Here is a 20,639-nt window from a genome sequence, read left to right as displayed (position 1 = left end):
TTGCATACTTCAGTATTTTATGAGCTCTTCTTCGCTTCCTCCACCACAGAATCAAGTTCATATTTGGTTGAGTAGCGTATCGAAGCACACAGTAGAGAATCTTTTCAAGTTATTATCCTTGGAAGAAAAAATGAAGTGTAAGGAATTCCTGTCTTTAGAGGTACACTTTGGTGAAAAGTAGAATTGCGGTTATCTTACTTGCTTTTCATTAGAGTCGAGATACGTTTATTGTAGGAAGAGGTGTTATGAGAACTGCTTTATCAAAATATTTGACGATTTGTGAACCTAAAGATTTGAGCTTTACGACTTTGGAAGGTGGAAAACCTGTGCTTCAAAGCAGTATTCCTTCGACTCCTCGAATATCTTTCAGCTTATCGCATACGAAAGGTTTATGTGCAGTGGCAATTTCGTGTGACAGAGAGATTGGCATAGATATAGAAAATAAGAATAGAAAAGTGAAAGGTTATCTTGACATTGCAAAGAAGTATCTTTCGGATGCCGAGTTGAATTGGTTATTGAGTCAACCTAGTTATCAGCAAATGGAATCGTTTCTCCGTATTTGGACATTGAAGGAATCTCTTGTCAAAGCAACTGGAGAAGGTATTGCAAAAGGTTCACTGAAAAGTTTTGAATTAGATACGGAAGCGTTGGACAATGTGTTACACAGTTGTAGAAAAATAGTTGTCGGAAAATATTCCAGGTCGACGTATAACTTTTTGCTCTTAGAAAACATTGAACCTGTTTTTATTGCAGTCTCAATATCTTATCCCCACGTAGAAAAGATTTCGTTTTTAGATATCGAAGGAAATTGCTTCTTAACTGAATCAGCTTTCCGTCCGTAGAAAGGGTTTAACTGATTTCAGCAAAGATGGATGGGGGAAGAGATGTGAACATTTCACAAGAGGTCTGTCAAGTCTGTTGTTTAGAAAATAGCAATAATGAGGCAGAACCTGCAAAATATAGATGTCCTTCTTGTGGAACACGAACTTGTTCAGTGCTTTGTGTAAGAAAACATAAAGAACAAACAGTAAGTTGTACTGCATTGGAGTGTAAAGCAAGTATAAAAACTATTGTTACTAGGGTTGTGAGGGAAAGCGACAAAAATCCAACTTCATACCAATGACGCAATATACGGAAGACACTTTTTTAAACGATTATACTTTTTTGGAAGAAGTACATCGTGCGTCATCGTCGGCACTGGTGCAACTACAACGTTTGAAGGACGACCAAAAAAGCAGTTTTCACATCCAAAAGAAGAACAAACTACTTGAGAGAAAAGCAAAACAGTCGAATGTCAGTGTTTGTTTTCTTCCTCGAGTTTTCACCAAGGCAAAGTTGAATGAATCCGTTTACTCTTTTAAGAACTGTTGCATCTTTTGGTCACTTCGTTTGGTTTTTCCATATTTGAAACTCGCCTGGCAACTTATGCGTGTTAACGAGAATGAGCCTCTGAAAGAATTGTTTGAACGTATTCTCCAATCAGTTCCTCCCCTTTCAGGAAATAAGAACCTATCTCAGCTTCGACAGACCTACTCAAAATATAAAGTGGAAGAGTTGCAAGTGTATCTGGTATCGGATAAGCGTCGTGCCTTTGATGACAATGCATTCTACAAGTGTGATGTGACATGTTCGCTTAAGCAGATATTGCAAGGAAAAGTAGTCGTCGAGTTTCCAACAATTGCTGTTCTTCTACCCTTTGAAGATTTGGAAACCACTCACAATTTGCATTAAGGAATTGTTATTTTTATTAGCAATGCAGCGAATCAGGCAACTCTTTATGCATCTTCATCAGTGTATACCACCAGAACAAGGACGCAAATATTGTACACAAATGCCACAATTGATGAGAATGGCCCCATATATCGAACTTACCGGTGTGGCGAATCTCTGGCCATTTTGTTACGTAAAAGAGGAAACCCAAACCATATACCAACCACATAACTAAAGTAGAAACCAGAAACATTTGCCAACCATATCTTCCACGTAAACAGAAATGAATCAACGGAATGATTCCCCAAGTGGCAGAAGTAAACAAAACGATATTTCTTTGAGTACGTCTCTCTCGCTTGTCCAGCACTGGGACAATTATAATGATAACTATCCAGCAAACGATAGTCATACCCATATAAAGTTGTTGATACCAAGGAAAACACTTGAATCCTCTATTCAGTGCTGGTAAATAAGAAGCACAAACCATACTGATAATTCCACTATGATCGATATGCCTCAAAGTATAATGCCACTTCCTCGTACATATAAATAAGTGATAAGTTGCTGAACCAAAAAAACAAAATGAAGCAGAAAGCACAAAAACTAACATACATAAAACATCCTTCTTGTCATATTCACTTAAAGAGTGATATGTATAAGGGACAAGTAAAAGAAACAGGCCGCCGCTCAATAAGTGAGTCCACACGTTTCCTAATTTTCACACTTTACTCAACGTCTCGAAACTCTGACAAAAGACACCAACCCGTCTCATTATGAATTTGAACGAGAGACGTAAGAATTTGCCAAATATTTTCTGAGGGTTTTCGATAGCCTTGGCACAACCACAAGCTGTCAGTTGAGGAGAGTGGGGATAAAAGGTGTTCTGGTCACCTTTTTTGATACCAGGTTGTCGCATAAACTCTGGAACCATATTGTCCTTTACTAGATTCCTCATATCCATATTTAACAGTTTCAATATTTTTAAACGCTATTGGGTTAAGTGCTCAAGACTTCTATTTAATAGCAGCGACTTGAACAGACCAATGAAATCTGAATGCTGCTGAAATCCAATCAATTTACGACATCTGATGAGTGGAATTTGCTTATCACAAAACATTTTCGCAAACTGATCGAAAAGTTTTCCTTTGGGCAGTCGATATTCTGTTCCATCCACAAATAGCATGCAAGGTACTTCTTTGGAAGAAGCTATATATGCAGCTTTGCACCCTTTCGTTCGTTCCAACACAACAATACCGGACCAGAACCCTCTAGCCAGGTTTTCAGCTTTTTCTTCAGACTCCTCTTCTTCTTGCTCTGTCAACTGTGTCATATCCAATCGAATAGGAGTTGTTAGCAATTTTCCAAGAAAAGAACGAAAGTTAAGTTTATCTATGCACAGTCATTTGAAATATAATGCACTTGTTTTGCCAATACTCACCAGATAATAAATATCGAATTTCTTTCAACAAATGAGTACGGATTGTAGATAATTGTCTTATTCTTCCTGGGTCATCTGCTGCTGTATACGAAGGAAGACATTTGTCTAGGAAAGTTTCTTCCAATGGAAACTGTTCAGTATAATGTTCCATCATAGCAAACAGCATATTCTGCATGGAAGGCAATCGAAGGCCTACTGAATATGTCATACAATCATTATCCAAAGAGATTCCCCTATATACGATTGATAAGCCAAGGATTACTCAAAGACTCTATTCATATACCAATGTGGACAACGAGCAGGAAGATAAAGCATATCTCCAGGTTCTAAAATACATTCTACATTCATTGAAGAAGGAATAGATCTTAAAACTCGCAATTCCTAACAAATTGGCAAGAGAATTTCGCAAATAAAAAATTAAACGACACGCACTTGATTAGGCAGCCAATCTTCCTCGTCCTTCTTCAGAGGTGACAAATGGAGAAGCCACTTTCTTCTTCCTCTTGCCTGAATAAGAAATACGTCATAGTTGTCAATATGCGGACCAACACCTCCTCCATAAGTCGCATACGATAACATAACATCGTCTATTCTGTAATTCGAAATGAACCGAAAATATCTTAGTAACTGCTCCACTTGAGGAAAATATCTGCAGAAGGCACTTAAGTATAGCAAAAAAATAGAATTCTATACCTTTCCACATCATGAACTAGCAACGTGGCGTTCTTCTTAGGAAAGCTTTCGAAATATTTTTCTGAAAAAGGACCCCAGAAAACTTTCCATTGCTTACCAACTTCTTTGGTTGGAAAGTGTTGAACGACACGTGACACAAATCCACTTTCACAAGCAAGTCCTGCTAGCTCTTCTGGAGTTATTGCAAAGAACAGATCAGGAAAGCATCTGCTAAATAAAACTGGAGAGTGTTGATAGTGTTGAAGAAACTCCGTTATAGCTGTAGAGTTCAAGTTCCAAACTTCATCATTCTCTCTTTTCTCTAATAAAGGAAACGGAAATGAAGTAAGTCTCCTCCTATCAACAGGAACCGTTGAACACTTTAGTAAAATATTATGATGACGTTTTGCATATTGAGTTTTATATTGAAAACTTGTGATCTTCGTTGAGCACAAGTTTCCGAACGAATGACATACATAACAATGCATTTCTTACTTGTACAACTCTGTTGGGGTGTAATGATGAAATCAGTTTTAGTACACTTGATTCTATGACGACAAAGGAAAGTTGGAATATCTCCAGATATAGTCGTCAAATACTATTGCCACAATTTGGAAAGAAAAGTCAGGAGCTTTTAGCGAAAAAGAAAATCCTCATCATCGGTGCTGGAGGACTTGGTTGTCCTGCAGCTTTGTATCTCGCAGGTGCTGGGATTGGTACTTTAGGGATTGTCGATAACGATATGGTTGAAATAAGCAATCTTCATCGACAGGTTTATGTCATCTTTTCGAAAAATAACTTTCTCTAAAACAGTTGTTCCATAGATTGGACATAAGGAGAGTTTATCTGGCAAGCCCAAAGCGGAATCTCTCAGAGAAACGGTACAGAACTTGAATTCTTCCGTTCAGGTGCATATCGTTCTACAAAGATTGACCCAGTTCAATGCCATAGAAATCATTGCAGGTTATGACATTGTTCTTGATTGTACTGACAATGTTTTGACGAGATATGTCGTCAACGACGCTTGTGCAGCTTTAAGCAAGCCTTTGGTTTCAGGAGCAGCCATAGGTAGCTCACTACTTTATTCGTAGATTTGATGAGGATTGAATATTGAGGTTTAGGATGGGATGGACAAATAACTGTTTATAGTGCCTCAGTAGATTGTCCGTGTTATAGATGCATCTTTCCTGAGCCTCCTCCTCCGAAGTGTGTTGGAAGTTGTGATGCCAGTGGAGTATTGGGTCCCATTCCTGGTGTGATTGGCTGTTTGCAAGCTTTGGAATCCATCAAGTTGGCTGCCAATATCGAAGTAAGAGTTTCCTAGTTTTCAGTTAGCACTCCAAAATAATCATTTCAGGATGCAGAACCTTTGATAGGTCGCTTACTTGTATTTGATGGTTTGGAAACGAAATTTAGAACCTTTCAGCTCAGAAAGCGCAGTTCGAATTGCATCGTTTGTGGTGATTCTTCAGAAGACTTTAGTATAGTTGAATATGATTATGCATCCTTTATTGGACTCAACGAATCTTTTACTATTCCTATTGAAAAGCGATTATCTCCTTTGGAAGCCAAAGCAAAACTTGTACTAACAAATGGCCTTTGGAATAATGATTACTTTTGTGTAGATGTGAGACCTTCTGTTCAATATGAGTTGTGTCATATTGAAGGTTTTCATAACATTCCATTGGAAGAACTTTCTTCCAAACATGAAGAGGTAATTTGGTCATGATAGAAATATGGACAGTTTGATAAGAATTACTAAATAGATTGAACAACAAGCAAATAATGGAAAAAGTATTGTTGTGATTTGTCGTCGTGGTAATGCATCTCAACAAGCAGTTTCTTTACTTGGAAGTTGGGGTATTCGTAATGTTTATGATATTATAGGTGGAATCGAAGAATGGAGGACGCATTGTGATCCTTCACTACCTTATTATTAGAAGTCGACTGTTTATTTCGACAATAGCCTATCTACGACCGAAATACATCGATGACAAAGTTCTGGATGTTTTTCATTTTGTTGGACACTTGTAGAGAAGTTCCAACATCGAAAACATTTATGACCCAATGCTTTAGAAACTCCTATAGAATAACAATCCAGTTGTGAATGAACACTATCTCTTGCGTAGGAGTACACTCTGTATAAGCTTTCTTTGCTTTCCATAAACTCCACTTGAGAAACAAGAAACAAGTATTCAAGTTGGTCTACTTGGTTACTACTATTTGAAAGTTGTCTCAAATGATGACAAAAGGAAATGTGCTTCTCATCATCCTTACTATTGAAATATATTCCAACTCTACCTTCCAGGGAAGAACCAATGAGTTGTTCTTCTCTTGCCTTTTCCAAACACTTATTCACATCATCTCGCAACAAACGAACATTCTCCCAAAATGTATCCGGATAATGACCCAAAGGAACTTTCTCATTCGACAACCAACCTGACTGAAATACTGAAAGACATGCATCCCGTCGAAACTCAAAACACTGCCAAAGGTCTTCTGCAGTATGAGGAATAAGTGGAGCAACTATTCGGACCAAATCTTCAAGTATCATATGCAAAACTGTTTGACAACTTCTACGACGATAATCATCAGGTAGAGAAACGTATAGACGATCCTTTGAAATGTCCAAATAGAAGTTACTCAATTCTGTAATACAAAGTCGCTGAATGGCTTGATATATAGAAGTAAAGTCGTATCTTTCATATGCACTTTCAACAGATTTCTTGAATTTGTTGAATACAGTAAGCATATAAATATCCAACTGAGGAAGTTCAGCTAATGGAATGGCATTCACGTCCTTTCTGAAATCATACAAATTGCCAACCATAAAGCGAAGTGTATTTCGAATCTTTCGATAAATATCAGCAACTTGTCGAATGATTTGCGGACCAATTAAAACTTCATTCCTGTAATCCACGCTTGCGACCCAAAGTCTCAAGACATCTGCTCCATATGCTGGATCCTTTTTTTGATTATTTCCGCCATTCACAACCTAATAAACTGTGAAAACTTGAGAATCTCTTATTTTCATAATATACTTGCCACTTGAGGATCTATTACGTTCCCAACACTCTTACTCATCTTTACTCCCTTTTCATCCAATACAAAACCATGAGTAATTGCCTTTAGATAAGGTGCACGACCTTTTGTAGCAACACAAGTCAAAAGACTAGACTGAAACCAACCTCTATGTTGGTCACCACCTTCTAAATATAAATCTGCGGGTATCTTCAAATAACCTTTGCTTTCCAATGCTGCCCATGAACAACCAGAATCAAACCAAACATCCATCGTATCCATTCCCTTCACGAGATGCCTATTTTTGTGTTTTGCAGGCAACAACTCTTCTTCTGACATGTAAAACCAGGCATCAGAACCTTTTTCTTTGATAATGTGACTTATATGTTCTAAGATTTCTTCATCAAGAACAGGAATATTACCATTAGAAACATCATAAAATACAGGTATAGGAACACCCCATGCACGCTGTCTAGAAATACACCAATCTGATCTTTCCATAACCATACAGCGAATAAGATTCTTCTTGGACTCTGGAATCCAAGTAACCTGATCAATACTATCCAAGACTTCCTTTCGAAAGTTTTCCAAAGATGCAAACCATTGTTCTGTAGTCCTATAAATAGTAGGTTCCTTCGTTCTCCAGTCATAAGGATATTTGTGTCGATAACACTCTTTCGCAAGTAATAAATTCATATTCTCAACAAGTTCCAGTACTAGCTTGTTTCCTTGTCCTAACACAGAATGTCCAAACAAAACCTCACCAGCTTCCTTTGTAAACATTCCATTCTCATCCACAGGACAAGAAATGGGTAGATTTTCACGTTTTCCAACAACAAAGTCTTCCTCTCCATGACCAGGAGCTGTATGCACCAAACCAGTTCCACTTTCTGATGTTATATAATTTCCACCTCTCACAACTCGACAGATTTTATCCTTTATAATTGGATGATAATATTTGATACCAACCAAAGATTCCCCCGTCCATTCCAAAACTTGTCGACAATCTTGCCATTCAAGTTTTAACTTTTCTCTTACTCGTTTCAAGCAATCTTTCGCAACTATTAAAAATCGGTTCAATCGTGCCACCTCTATCAAAGAGTAAGTCATGTGAGGATTCACTGCCACAGCTTCATTAGCAGGAAGTGTCCAAGGAGTAGTAGTCCAAATGACAAGTTCTAAAGAATTGGAAGAAATAGGCAAATCTCCCAACAGAGAATTGACATGAGCAATCCTAAAAGAAACATAAATTGCAGTCGAAATATGGTCTTCTGAATATTCCAATTCTGCTTCCGCTAAGGCAGTTTTACTTGAAGGACTCCAATGCACTGGTTTGCGAGCACGATAAATGAAGCCACTATTCCATACCATTTCAGGTTAAGAACTTTGAAACTCATGACTAAAACGTACCGCAAAAACAGTTCTCCAAAGACTTGTATTTGGGCTGCCTCATATTCAGGAGACATAGTTAAATATGGACGCGACCAAAAGCCCCAAATTCCAAACCTTTTAAAGGAACTTTTCTGTTCTTCTATAGTATTTCTTGCAAACTCTGCAGCTCTTCTTCGAAGCTCGATGACGCTAACTTTATCGTGATTTTCTTTCGGAATACTTTGCCAGACTTTGAGCTCAATGGGAAGACCATGGCAGTCCCATCCAGGAATAAAACATGCATAGAAGCCTCTTAGCAAATGATATCGACAAATTATATCTTTCAGAATCTTGTTTAAAGCGTGACCAACGTGCAATGTTCCGTTAGCGTAAGGTGGGCCGTCATGCAAAACGAAAGTTTTGTGTTGATTTGCCTCTAATACCTTTTCGTAAATGAGGTGATCTTCCCAAAACTTTTGAATCTCCAATTCTTTGACTGCTGCATTAGCTCTCTGCTCAAAACGTGTTTTGGGCAAGTTTATGCTATTTTTGTAAAATTGTTTCCAAAAGTCTCTATCCGACTCCCTTTCAGTCTGAAGGGTACACAACAAAACATTTCGGTGGCTGCGAAAGACTTTTCTAACTTGAACTGTCCACTTTCTCAACTTCCATCTATTGTTGGTGCAACGACATCCAGACACAGTGGGAAACTGTCTTCCAACAGGAAAAAGAACGTAACAAAAGTTACTCGTCATAAGCAGTGATTCATCGGTCCAAAACATGGGAAGTGCAAAAATCTCAATGAAGGTTTTCCATTCATTATCAGAAAAAGCCAAGAGCTATGAAATAACGACTCTACAAGAGTCCTAAAACAAAAGTAGCCATTCGCAAATCAATTTATGACATTTACTGTATTCTATTGTCGTTTGATTGTCAAGCAAAAGGGTTTTCTTCTATCATAACTGAATAGCCAATCTACTTGGCCAACTCAAAGAACTCTGCTGTGATTGCAACTTGACGTTTACCATCTTTGCAACTCTAATTGCGATAATATGCAAACATTCATATCATTGTTAACCTTAAAACAGATTCAAAACTCCCTAATGACCAGAAAATTGGAGAATTATCGAGATGTTTTCCTCATTTTTCATAAACTCTTTCGTCTTCAACAGAAGACAAATGATCCTCTTCATAGGCATCATAAGCTTCTTCAGCAGTTAATTTCTGTTCGGCAATAGCACTTCTGAGTTGTTCCAGATCCCTCTCTGAAGGGAAATCACGAGCTGATGCAAAAATAGCATCACCAGTAAAAGCCAAGTCATCAAAGTCTACCTCATCAGTATCGTCGCTCTCAAAGTCTAGTTCATAATCTTCTGTTGTCTCTTCCGTTACTAAAAGACTTTCCGAAGATGGAACAACAGCTTGTTTAAAAATATCGTCTGTTTCGGGATCATTTGCTTCTTCTGTCACTGGAACAGCACGTGAACTCTCCATAAGCTCTTCGTCTTCATCATCTTCGTTGTCGATTTCTCCCTAAGTAAATAACTTAGTCATGCAAAAAGATTTCTTCAAGTAGTTCACAATACGTTAGTCTGTTCATATAGATATTCCGCAAACTTCTTTACTGCCTCCGCGTCTGATGAGGTTATCTCCGCCATGAATTGATCATATTCAGGAAAGTTAAGACTAGATGTCGGAACCGGCATCTGTGCACTGGAAAGTAATTGTCCTGGATGCGAACCTCCCAAAGGTTTGGACTGGATCTCATTGGTTTGAGATAAGTAAGTATTTCGAAGGTGTTCAAAAAGTTCAAGTTCCTCCTTGCAAATGTATTCGACAACAAGTTCGTATTGTTCATCCAAATATTGACTTAATATATTGCCGATCTGAGTTAGATGACCCATATAGCCTTTGCGGAACCTTAAATCGTCCTTCAAAGTCACAGTAAAAAATACGTAAGACAGAACCATTCTAACTTACGATTTTGTCATTTTCAGACCAAGCTTCAACCAACCACTCATAAATATGGCACTCTTGAATCCACAATTTTTGTACAACTTTAAAGTCTCCACAAAAACATGATGAAATGACGGAAACAATATAATTATGGAGAATATTGCACATATCACAAACAACAAAAAGTCGTAAAAGAAGTTTCGGAATTCCAAGACGAAATATTTCCACAACAGTGTCCTGCGAAAGTGAACCTTTAAAATCTGAGACAAAGCAACAAGCGTACCTGACTACAGGTAACTAAACAAGTCAGAAAAAATTCGGCAATTTTCAATCGCAACGTGCCAAGTACTTTCCTGGAGTCAACCAACCCCAAATTTTCGGTTCCTACCTTAGCCAAAAAGGAACCTAACTTGGGAAGTTTGGATACAAGTTCACTCTCTACAATTGCTAGTGGATTTTTGTTATTGGCGTCAGTAACTGAAATTTCACTACTTTCTAATGAGGCAAACGTAGTCGAATGTCTTCGATACGATTTTTCCGACATAGATGATTCACCTTTCAACGAATTCAACGAAATAAGCAATTCACAACAAACTCTAAGAGCATTCATTAGGGCTGGACAGGACCATATGTTGTCAAAATCTCCCTGATGATCTTCTGCCTCCACTAAACCATCGTCTAAAACCTTACCAATAATGAAAGACCTCTTAATAATATCGACTTCTTCCGGGACTTCCATATAGTCACTTGTAGAGATACTTTGTTGTATAATACCTACCATAACGGAGGCTGAATTAGAAATAGCTTCATTTCTGTTGAAGTCATCAAGCTCGGGAAACGAAGAAGGAGAGAAACTCTCTCCGAGCTTATCAAAGATGAGATAACCCGGAAATGTTTGTAAACTCTGGCTTTCTGAAAGACTCCAAGACAAGGAGGATTTGGGAATATCATAACCAACATGAAGATAAAGACGCAACAGAATATCGGCCAATGACATACAATAAAGATGCTGAATGAGACAGTCTAAAATCCACAAGTTCTCTTGAACAAAGTTCTTTATAACATCCTGCAGAAATTCAAATCAAGTTTAGACTAAAAAAATTTTTACGAACCGGATATAGGCGTATTAGTGTCAACACGACCCTTGCAAAATTTCCCGTTGTTGACATGTCTATTTCTCCAGTGGGTTTACGTAAAAACGAAAAAAGCAACTTTAAACTATCTGAATGATTAGCAAAAGGGTCTCTCAGTCTGAGGTTTTCGGAACAAAGTATTTCACAAGCAACCAAGGGAAACTTAAAAGGTTCAGATTCTCCCTTTAAATATTTCTGAATCCATACCTTAAACTTGAGTTTCGCAAGGTCCATTTGGTCTTCATCAAAACGGGGAACCGTGTCGGTGACGTAAGATATCAGAGCCTGTTTTCAAAAACAACTAAGAGCCGAAAAGCCTCAGGCAACCATAATCCCCACCTTGATAATTAAAGGGTTTGAAAAAAAGTTTAAAAGTCTTTTGTTGGAAGCTCTCAGTTCCACCAGCAAGTCATCCTCGTCTAGCAGCTCTGCAAGCAACTTGATGGCCCTGTACAAAGGTTCCTTCTCACTATAATTCACATCTTCGCGACTTTCAGGCTTTTTCTCAGCTTCTTCCACAGCCAGCGTTTGACTCCCCTCTGTGACAAGACGCTCTTCTGGGTTCGAAGTGTTTAGTTCCCCCTCTTGCTCATTTTCATCGTTAGCAGTCGTAAGTGGCTCTTCAACTTTTTCAAGTAGTTTTTCACGCTCAACTCTGTCCAAAAACAGGTCTATTGGTGCTGGAGACCCTAAACCTGCCCTGAAAAACATGACCGTTGGAAGTGCGCCACTACTGTGCAGAAAGCCCACAAGAAGATTTGAAAATTAGCAAACAAAATAGTAGTTGACTTTGATGCAAAAGCACAAAGATGTTTATGAAAAGTAAAATTTATATGATTACAGAAAAATGTCTTGTTATCAATGCTCGCATAGTTTCTAAACTTCTATTTAAATGATACGAGAGACTAGTGGGACTGGAACAGAAATATTTTCTCAAGCTTCTGTCTTCTAAAAACTGTTTCTTCTTTGACAGCAATTCAATAGAGAATGACTTTTCAAGTGTAACCGATTGAAAAAGATCTTTCAAGAGGGTAGAGTTGAGTCCCGCTATTTCGGAGTCGATTCGTGACTGAAGCAGACTGTCCTGCTGGGAAAATTTTCTAGCAAACCAACAACCGGACTCATAGATATCGTCCCAGAATAGATCTTCATGAAGGTCCAACTCAAATGGATGCTGAGTACTGACTCTTGGCAGTTTTGGATGTATCCAACGCACATAACGAAATGCAAATGGGTATATTGTATTCTTCCAAATTGATGAGCTTTTCAATACTGTTACAAAGTAATGCTCAGGAGAAGAAACAGTATTTACAAAAGAAGCCAGCATCCATCGAGGGAAAGATTCACAGGTAAGATATTTTACTGTTTCTCGAGAAAGAATCATCCAAGCCTCTGCCTTATATAACGTGAAGTTAAAGTTATGCTGAAATGGATGTACTTGAACAGGTTTCAACGCCTCTCTCTCCTTGCAGTTTTCAGAGACGAGGCTATTCATAGTTAAAGCAGGGTCCAAATATAAAAGCGATCTTCTGTAATCTGAATCATGGTGTTCAAACATTTGAAGAAAATTGATCGTCGAGTTGTGAATCATGCTCAGAGCTTCTCCAAGCACCTTCGCCTGGTCACAAGGAGTCAGCAAAGGATAGTCTGAACCACTCAAGTTTATAAAGAAATCCCATTCTTTCTGGTTCGAAGTTCCTGCAGGATATTTCAAAAGGACCGTCATGGCTGATAAAGTATTCAGTACAAGCGATATCCCTAGTCAGTTGTATAAATTATTTTCTTGTCCTATACAAGCCTATTTTACCTGAATATGTTAGAGTCTCATGTGGGATAATATGAATATTAGGGAAGTTGCCTAGTTCTATCGCTTTGACGATACTATCCACAGCAGATTGGTTACAAGGACAATCAAAATGAACGGCATAAACGTGTTCCGTATCGTATAAGTTACAGAGCAACCTCGGAAACAAGTGCAAATTGGACGTTGAGACCTGAATGAAGTATGCGATTCTTACATCAAGCTTAGATGTAGATCTTCTTAACCTCAAGTTTTCAAAGTGGATATCGCTATCAAACGAGGACAACGAAAACAGACTTTCAGAGGTACTTCCACTTCGAGAAAACCAAATATTTAGTGTTCCATTTACTGTCAAAGTTATAAAACATAGTACTGTTAGAAAAGTAAAAGCGAGGCTTGTAAAAATGATCCGTCTAAACATGACAACATTTGGTCGACTGTTGGGCATATCACCACGACTAGGGAATAAATAGTGCGACATCGAGAAGAAAAATGCTCTTCAACGATACAAACGCTTCCCCTCCGAAACGATCGCTAACTGAATGCGGTGCCACGTGTTGTCACGGCACAAGATTAAATCCAAGCCATCCACCAAAGATACATGTTTGCTAAATTTTCCTCATTGGTAGCTTCAAGTATTAAACGTTGCACTTGGCCTTGTATAGAAAGCGGTGATCTACTATCTTTCACAATGCCTTGCAATTTTTCGTCAATGTTCTGTCGTGCCTTCAAAGCATGAGCATTCGGTTTCAAAGCTGACCTTTCTACTGGAATATTTTCCTTGCCTTTGTTGCTGTGGTGTCTAGTACTTCCGCTCTTCTCCCACTCTACAAGAGGATCGTAAAGAAATGTTTCTAATACGGACATAAGACAGTCTCTGTTTGCTCGAGCAATGCTCATAGTGATTTGCGCTGCCACTCGAAACGAACCTTCATGACCAGCAGGACCCATTGCATCTAACATATTAGGAGTGAGACGAAATGGAACTACTTCCGGAACTTTAAGCGTCAGTCCTTTGTCGAACATGCAAGCGAAATCTACATGGATACAATCTCCTGAAGTCATGTCTATTAAGATATTTTCACCGTGTCTGTCACCAAGTCCTACGATATAGCCTATCATACTCCATACGGCACAAGAATATGTAAATCTCTTCTTAGCCACAAACCATTCGCTAGGGTCAAGAAAGCAAGCAACAAAAAAGTGTCGTAGAAGGGCAGGAAAACGGGCAAGCAACCACTCACGATAAAATTCCAAAGTAGTACAGGTTCGCTTTTCATATTGCTCCTTAATCTCTCCCAAAGAAATCGGAATTTTAAAGATGTTGTACAGATGGAATACGATTCCTCTCAGTGGAGCAAGATTCGATAGCCATTCTATTACTCCACACTCTTCACTAAGAGGTAGAACGGCATATGTCCTTAGTATGAGCTCCCTTGAACGAGAACGTTGATTATTTCGAAGAAGGCGATTGATAACTGAGGCAAACCTAGTATCGTTTAGAATGGGGCATCGTAAATAGGCTTCAACATACTCCATGAGCCTCGAATCCTTTCGCATGTCACCGGAGTCTTCTTTCTTGCATAAGAAATAATATTGATTTCCATCAGATCCTACTAAGCATATACGCTTAGGCTTCATCAACGAGTTCATCAAGATGATATCATCTTCTACTCCGTAAACGGTAGGTAACTCTTCATTCCATGGACTCCAAGCAGCCGATTCAGAGCTCTCATTCCTATCTGTCAAACTTTCGTCATAACTAATCATAATAGCTTTTTTGGTGGGAATTACGACTTGATTACAAGGAAGCATTTTCTTAAAAGCTTCAAAATTGCTCGAAAAGGATAGTTTCTTCACGTGCTTTGGCGTACTCTTTGGAAGCAATTTTAACTCGTGTCACATAGAGCAGATTGCTAGTAACATACCTGAAGGCAGATTTTGGAGAGTTCTTGAATAAAGGCAAGTCCGCACCTCAAGGTCTTGCACATATTTTGATCTCCGAGCTCTTCAGCAACAGACACTATTTTTTCACCAGTTTTTCTTCGTATATCATTCTTTCCGTTTATAACAGGTGCCAGATACCAAATCATGCGACCACAATACGAAACTGTCAATCGCGCTGTGAGTTGCACTAAATTTTTGCGAACAAAAGCACTTGGATGAGAAATTCTGCTCAAAATTTGGGAGATGCATGTTGTCCATTGCCAGACTGGCAGGTTTTCAAACGCTCGTTCCGTGTTGCTTCTAATTGTAGCCATTTCGTCTTCAGAGAAAGAGCAAGCCGGAGTTGATTTATCCACACAAGCTTGATGTTCAAAATTGAACCAAAGAGTCAACAGCCTTGGAAGAGATTCGAAAATGTATTTGCCTCCAAGTTCCATCGTACGAGTATAGTTTTCTAAAGCAACAGAAAGACACTGTACTATATTTTGCGATGTATTCTTATCGCACAAGGATTGTTTCCTATGTTTCTCTACATCTTCAACCAAACCAGAAGTTGACTCCTGCAACATACGGTCGTAGAAGCGGGCTAGATAATAAAAACCGTCTTGAAAGTTCGCTGCCAGATTCACAGCTTTTCGGTAATAGGAAGCAATGACTTCCGTCGTACAAGTGTGAGAAATTTCGGACACATTGCCTAAAGCAACCAATGCTCTAGCGAGTTGCGTTTCAGTACTGAACAGATTTTCTTGTCTACTTTGATGAGATCGACTCTCTAACGCCTGAACAACGCTTTCTAAGGTTTCTATAGCACTAAATAAGTTTCCTTTCTCCTTATAAATATCTGCCTTTTCCAATTGAATTTCCGATAAGAGAGATATGTCCTTATTGTTTTGCAAAGAATAAAACATGTTTTCCGATCGAATCACATTCAAATATGCAGCATGAAGGCTTCCATTTTCTTTTTCAAGCTTGGCAAGTTCCATCATGGCATTTATGGCATAGTAATAGTCACCAAAAAAAGCGTAACAAACGCTTCGAGCTTCTACAATTGGTTCTCTCACTGAAACGTCAGGAACTGTCCTTCTCAACCGCAGTGTTAACTCCTGATGGAGAAGAGAGACCTTCTCAATGTCTCTGCATTTCTCCGAATTCCCTAAAATCTCTTTTATCCACTCTATTTCACGCAAAATGCTTAAATATACGCAAAATTTGTAAGATTTCTCGTAACTCCCTAATGAAGGGTCCGACATGCTTTTAATTATCTTTTCCTTAGCCAAGTTATTGACATGAGTGGCATGCTTGGGCGATGACAACGAATTCAGATAGGCAGCAATACAAATTTCGCCGACTTCGTCTCCCGTAATCTGTGAATAGGAATCCAATGAATCTATTTCAAACCACTCCGACAATCTCCAAGCAGCAGCACAATGCAAGGCTCTCATCTAGCTATGATATGATTGATACTTGAAAAAAAAGTAAAATAGAACTTACTTGTTCTCGCTTTGTTCCTTCGAGGTCTGGTGAGAATTTCCTAGCAAAGAACTTGGCAAATTCTGTCAAGTTTAATTTGAGGAGATGTTTCACATAAGAAATTTCGAGACCTGCAAGACATTTCGAAGATAATGCTTCACTATATAAAGCATTGACTTCATCTATGTTTTCTAGAGACTCAGCTTCCAAGATTCGTTCTTGCAGACTCAGCTGGTTCGAAAGTTTCTTTTTCTGTAGCACCAAAAGACCTAATAAAGAATCCTTGTCGCCAATGGCATTATGAGCATCCTGCAGAGACCTAACTAAAAAAGTGGCATTTTCCGAGCTTTCACTGTTCATTAAGTGTCGTAAATGTTCTTCTATATAAAAGACAGCTCTATGATAGGATCCAATCTTCAAAGCGGCTTTAGCGAGGTCTACATCATTTATACTCTTAAGAAACGTATACAGAACATTCCTTTGAAAAGATGAATGTTCTCCACCAAAAGCTTTCAGTCGAGAACAAATCTTCTCCAGACGATATACTTTCTCTTGTTCTGCCACGTTCTCTTCTATGAGTCGGTACTCTTCTACTAGACCAAGAACCCAAGATGCAAAAATACTTCCTCGCTCCAAGGCACAAGATAGCTGGGAGTCAATAAAATCCAAAACACTTTGACTGGCTTCCCTGTCTGAAAGATTCTCCAAAAATTGACGTAGAATATACGGAAAGACAAATCTCGCGATTTGAGGATGCAACCGATAAACATTTCTACAAACTTGAAGGACTCTTGACCATGGCGACTTGGTATTCAGAAAACACTCTGTATCAACTAACAGAATACAAAGGTTGGATATCCATAGATCCAATGCATCTGTGCTATAACCTTTAGAATCAATTATTTCGTCTAGTTTCAAAGATTCCTTCTTGTGTCCTGTCTGTACAACACTGTAACTCGAGTGAATATAAGGAATAAGAAGCTCTCGATGAACTTGTGTCAGTGATAAATAGAGTTCACTTGAATAGAAAGTCTCCAAGTCATGTGTACCTTTCGCTGATGATTGGTGGCATTCATTAATATAGATCCTTATCAACTCTTGCAATGCAAATCCAACAACGTTCTGATGGAGTCCAGTTCCAGACTTTTCACCCCCTTTTAAGCACGGAATCAGATAATGACAAAGAAGGACTTGCAAAAAGCTTTCTAAACTAGCACTCTTATTATTTGAAAGTCTACATGACATATATCTGGCAGTTTCAGCAGGAGTAATATCTCCCATCAAATATACAGGATCGATCGCTCCCAAATCCCCAAGAATATCTGCTGCTAATATACAACATTTTCTGTCTAAGCTTTTTAAAGATAAAAATATATTTGAAATGATAGCACTAATACTCGAACGCATTTTCAAATCTCGTGTCAGTGTTTCTGTTATCTGTTTGCGGTTCACAGTAACTAGTTTTTGAAGACGGGACAATACCGCATACTTCACTGTTGACACTTCTGGTGACTCAATAAAACTAACCAGTACATCCATTTGCTGTTGAAGTGATAAGCTCTCTCTTGCAATTCTCAAGTTCTTAAAAAAGTCTCCAAAACATGGTTGAGTTTCCTAAAACAAAATTACTAGACTTCCATTTAAAACATGCGTACTGTACCAATTCAATAGGAATATATGATTCATCGATAATCAAAAATAGATTAAAGTTGCATTGACTCACAAGTCTGGCAAGAGAAGGGCCCAGTTGTTCAGGAAATGAAGGTACGAATGGATTTAAAACGGAAAGGATAGTTAAAACATGGGAACCTTAAGAAAATAAAAATATCCAAAGAACAAATCGTTTCACACTTACCGGCATGTAAAGGATCCACATTAGACAAAAAGGATATCCAAGTTTCGATACCAACAGGGATCAAATCCTCTTCAAGTTCTAAGACCAGCTTGAGAGAAGCAAGTATTTTTGGAATGAAAAGATGCAGCTCAGATGAGATAAAAGTAAACAGTCGCTGTAAACATTTGAGGGATCTGGCTCTTGTCAATAAACTGTACTTTAAGCGCAAAAATATTCTTTGATTCAAGTCGTCAATAAGTGCAAGGAAGCAATCTGAGATAAGACTACAACTTGAGCAATGTCCTGTCAATTTTGCCAAGCTATCAAGTGATTTCTCCAAGAAGATTAGCTCTGAGGCTGGCTTACACAAACGTTGGACTAAGAATTTGGTAGCAGAAATCTTACAGGACAAAAAAAGTTGTGAACAAGAAGGACAATCAATTATCTGAAATCTGGTTAGCCAAGAAAAGACAGCTTGCAGTTCATACCTTGCAACAAAACTCGAGACAAGTCTCAAGTCGTATTAAAGACTCTTGTATAAACTGAGTCGACTCGTTGGCCTCTAAAATAGTTCGCTGATAGAGATAAGTGGCTACAATACTTCCTAGATTATCTTTGATAAGTAAACATAGGCTTCGTCCACACTGGTTAGCGAGAAACTCTACACTCTGAAAATCATTCCTCACTAGTAGCATTCTCAAGACATTCGAAGCCACAATATTCCACAAGTCTTTTGTGTTGCTTTGAAAGAGACTTTGCCAAACATAAATTTCAAAAGAGTCATTAAGGAGGCGGTGAAATCCGATAACCATAAGACGATCTCTAAATAATCTGAGAAACCATGAAACGACTTTGTCACAACTAATTTGTTGCAGACTATGTTCAGAAGCAACTCGAAACAAAACTTCAAAGCTTTCCAGTTCAGTTTCTTCATGAGAGTCAATGGACAGCCTTACAGCAGTTTGAAAATCGATGATGCTTGTCGGCTTGTAGCAGAAATCCTGTAAAAGTTTTGGCGAAGTCCAACTTATTAAGCTGTCCAATAAAATAACAACTAAAACCTCCATGTGGTAAGATGTTGGATCATCGCAACTTAAATAATTGCACCAAAAACTTTTAAGCAAATATGAAATAAGTCGACCCCAAATAATGAAGGAAAAGTTTTCGCTTTGCACGAATTTCTCTGAAATGAGCAACGTGACTATATTACACAGTCCTGAACATTGAAAACTTAATTCCAAAGAACGTAGCTTCCAACTGGTTGAGCTCCTCAAACATGAAAAACAATGTATTCCTTTCAATGGACCAAATGACTCAGAACTGGCAGAGAAACAATCCAACGAGGCCAAGATATTTACAACTTTTTGAAGACACTTATCAATATGCTCTTCCATACCCAGAACGAGAGAAATATAAAGACAGTATTGTAAATTTCTTGATACTAGTCGCCTTCGTTCTTCATAATGAGGTCGAGTTTGCAACTCAAGTATCTCTATGCAAAGTTTCATAATTGCAAAGGTGTATTTCTTAAGACAAGCACTGTAAGATAAATCACTCAAGTCATTCTGTTTTGATGACAACAGATCAAAGAAAGTCTTCCAGCTCATTTCTAAATTACGAAGAATCTCGTCTAAGCAAACTTGGTCCCCAAACGATTCGAGTCCTGAAAAACGAGAACGCAACGCTAAAACCTCAGACAAAATAAGATAAAATAGACAACGAACTTTGATTTCCTCAATAGTCAACTCAGAATGATCACTGCATTCTGTAAGATAATGACTCAACCACGTATTCAATGGACGAAAGTCGATATATGAAAGCGAGTTATCATGAGGAATAATGTCCGGTCCACTGATTTGCCTTAAGAAGTGTAAACTCTTTTCAAGGATCAGAAAATACATTTCATCGACAAAAGAAACGCTTTTCGACAACGTAACATTGCTGCATTTCGACAGAACAAAGTTGATAAAGTTCATGGCAGCCTTCGCATCTGTCACTTGACAAGATGAAAAATGCCACGTACATATTTCAGTAAACTGACGACAAATATATTCAACTTCACGGCTCTCGTCATGTTTTAGATGATTCAAGACATTTAAACCCAATTCTAGAACAGGAAAAGTGATATGTTTCGCATGATCATCTTCCGAAATAGAAAAGAGACAGTCAAAAGTTATTAACAAGTCCTTTAAAAAGGAAATAGAGTCGTGCGCAACACTGCTAGAAAGATCAATTCGATCCATTACTATTTGAAATCCATCAGAAACCACACTACGATACTTTACA

At 38.3% G+C, this 20,639-nt stretch overlaps 8 protein-coding genes across 8 annotated transcripts in view; 2 read left to right on the top strand and 6 right to left on the bottom strand.

The window, feature by feature from the left end:
* The first annotated feature begins 8 nt into the window (after positions 1–8).
* Gasu_48690 (phosphopantetheine-protein transferase) lies at positions 9–1,683 on the top strand. Its single transcript, XM_005704037.1, has 5 exons — positions 9–160; positions 213–838; positions 883–1,027; positions 1,081–1,562; positions 1,639–1,683. Exons 1-5 carry the CDS (start codon positions 20–22, stop codon positions 1,658–1,660), a joined length of 1,416 nt encoding a protein of 471 aa, XP_005704094.1. The 5' UTR covers positions 9–19; the 3' UTR covers positions 1,661–1,683.
* A 24-nt stretch (positions 1,684–1,707) lies between these two features.
* Gasu_48680 (uncharacterized protein) lies at positions 1,708–2,628 on the bottom strand. Its single transcript, XM_005704036.1, has 3 exons — positions 2,602–2,628; positions 2,474–2,542; positions 1,708–2,421 (listed from the first exon to the last, which is right to left on the bottom strand). The coding sequence occupies exons 1-3, from the start codon at positions 2,624–2,626 to the stop codon at positions 1,748–1,750; spliced, it is 768 nt and encodes a 255-aa protein (XP_005704093.1). The 5' UTR covers positions 2,627–2,628; the 3' UTR covers positions 1,708–1,747.
* A 5-nt stretch (positions 2,629–2,633) lies between these two features.
* Gasu_48670 (uncharacterized protein) lies at positions 2,634–4,338 on the bottom strand. The gene is made up of 5 exons (XM_005704035.1): positions 3,842–4,338; positions 3,581–3,797; positions 3,432–3,529; positions 3,149–3,381; positions 2,634–3,099 (listed from the first exon to the last, which is right to left on the bottom strand). Exons 1-5 carry the CDS (start codon positions 4,306–4,308, stop codon positions 2,699–2,701), a joined length of 1,416 nt encoding a protein of 471 aa, XP_005704092.1. The 5' UTR covers positions 4,309–4,338; the 3' UTR covers positions 2,634–2,698.
* A 10-nt stretch (positions 4,339–4,348) lies between these two features.
* On the top strand, positions 4,349–5,743 carry Gasu_48660 (molybdopterin biosynthesis protein MoeB). The gene is made up of 6 exons (XM_005704034.1): positions 4,349–4,592; positions 4,645–4,888; positions 4,942–5,129; positions 5,178–5,534; positions 5,587–5,638; positions 5,676–5,743. The coding sequence occupies exons 1-6, from the start codon at positions 4,371–4,373 to the stop codon at positions 5,705–5,707; spliced, it is 1,095 nt and encodes a 364-aa protein (XP_005704091.1). The 5' UTR covers positions 4,349–4,370; the 3' UTR covers positions 5,708–5,743.
* Positions 5,744–5,747: 4 nt separating this feature from the next.
* Gasu_48650 (isoleucyl-tRNA synthetase) lies at positions 5,748–9,018 on the bottom strand. Its single transcript, XM_005704033.1, has 3 exons — positions 8,252–9,018; positions 6,866–8,198; positions 5,748–6,815 (listed from the first exon to the last, which is right to left on the bottom strand). Exons 1-3 carry the CDS (start codon positions 8,992–8,994, stop codon positions 5,772–5,774), a joined length of 3,120 nt encoding a protein of 1,039 aa, XP_005704090.1. The 5' UTR covers positions 8,995–9,018; the 3' UTR covers positions 5,748–5,771.
* Positions 9,019–9,093: 75 nt separating this feature from the next.
* On the bottom strand, positions 9,094–12,068 carry Gasu_48640 (SIT4 phosphatase-associated family protein). Its single transcript, XM_005704032.1, has 7 exons — positions 11,641–12,068; positions 11,509–11,586; positions 11,281–11,463; positions 10,452–11,234; positions 10,193–10,405; positions 9,799–10,143; positions 9,094–9,745 (listed from the first exon to the last, which is right to left on the bottom strand). The coding sequence occupies exons 1-7, from the start codon at positions 12,010–12,012 to the stop codon at positions 9,353–9,355; spliced, it is 2,367 nt and encodes a 788-aa protein (XP_005704089.1). The 5' UTR covers positions 12,013–12,068; the 3' UTR covers positions 9,094–9,352.
* A 30-nt stretch (positions 12,069–12,098) lies between these two features.
* Positions 12,099–13,618, bottom strand: Gasu_48630 (N-acetylglucosaminyltransferase). Its single transcript, XM_005704031.1, has 2 exons — positions 13,109–13,618; positions 12,099–13,059 (listed from the first exon to the last, which is right to left on the bottom strand). Exons 1-2 carry the CDS (start codon positions 13,581–13,583, stop codon positions 12,131–12,133), a joined length of 1,404 nt encoding a protein of 467 aa, XP_005704088.1. The 5' UTR covers positions 13,584–13,618; the 3' UTR covers positions 12,099–12,130.
* Positions 13,619–13,627: 9 nt separating this feature from the next.
* The window catches only part of Gasu_48620 (serine/threonine-protein kinase ATR), an 8,371-nt gene continuing 1,359 nt past the window's right edge, over positions 13,628–20,639 (bottom strand). The window contains exons 2-7 of the mRNA XM_005704030.1: positions 18,842–20,598; positions 18,375–18,798; positions 18,180–18,328; positions 16,541–18,133; positions 15,031–16,491; positions 13,628–14,977 (exon numbers count right to left, since the gene is read on the bottom strand). Of these exons, the coding sequence (XP_005704087.1) occupies positions 13,676–14,977; positions 15,031–16,491; positions 16,541–18,133; positions 18,180–18,328; positions 18,375–18,798; positions 18,842–20,598 (6,686 nt within the window). The 3' untranslated portion in view covers positions 13,628–13,675. The remainder of the gene's footprint in view (positions 14,978–15,030; positions 16,492–16,540; positions 18,134–18,179; positions 18,329–18,374; positions 18,799–18,841; positions 20,599–20,639) is intronic.

The sequence above is a fragment of the Galdieria sulphuraria genome, assembly GCF_000341285.1.
Source record: "Galdieria sulphuraria unplaced genomic scaffold scaf_46, whole genome shotgun sequence".
Taxonomy (NCBI): domain Eukaryota; phylum Rhodophyta; class Bangiophyceae; order Galdieriales; family Galdieriaceae; genus Galdieria; species Galdieria sulphuraria.
This window is presented reverse-complemented; position numbering and strand designations above follow the sequence as displayed.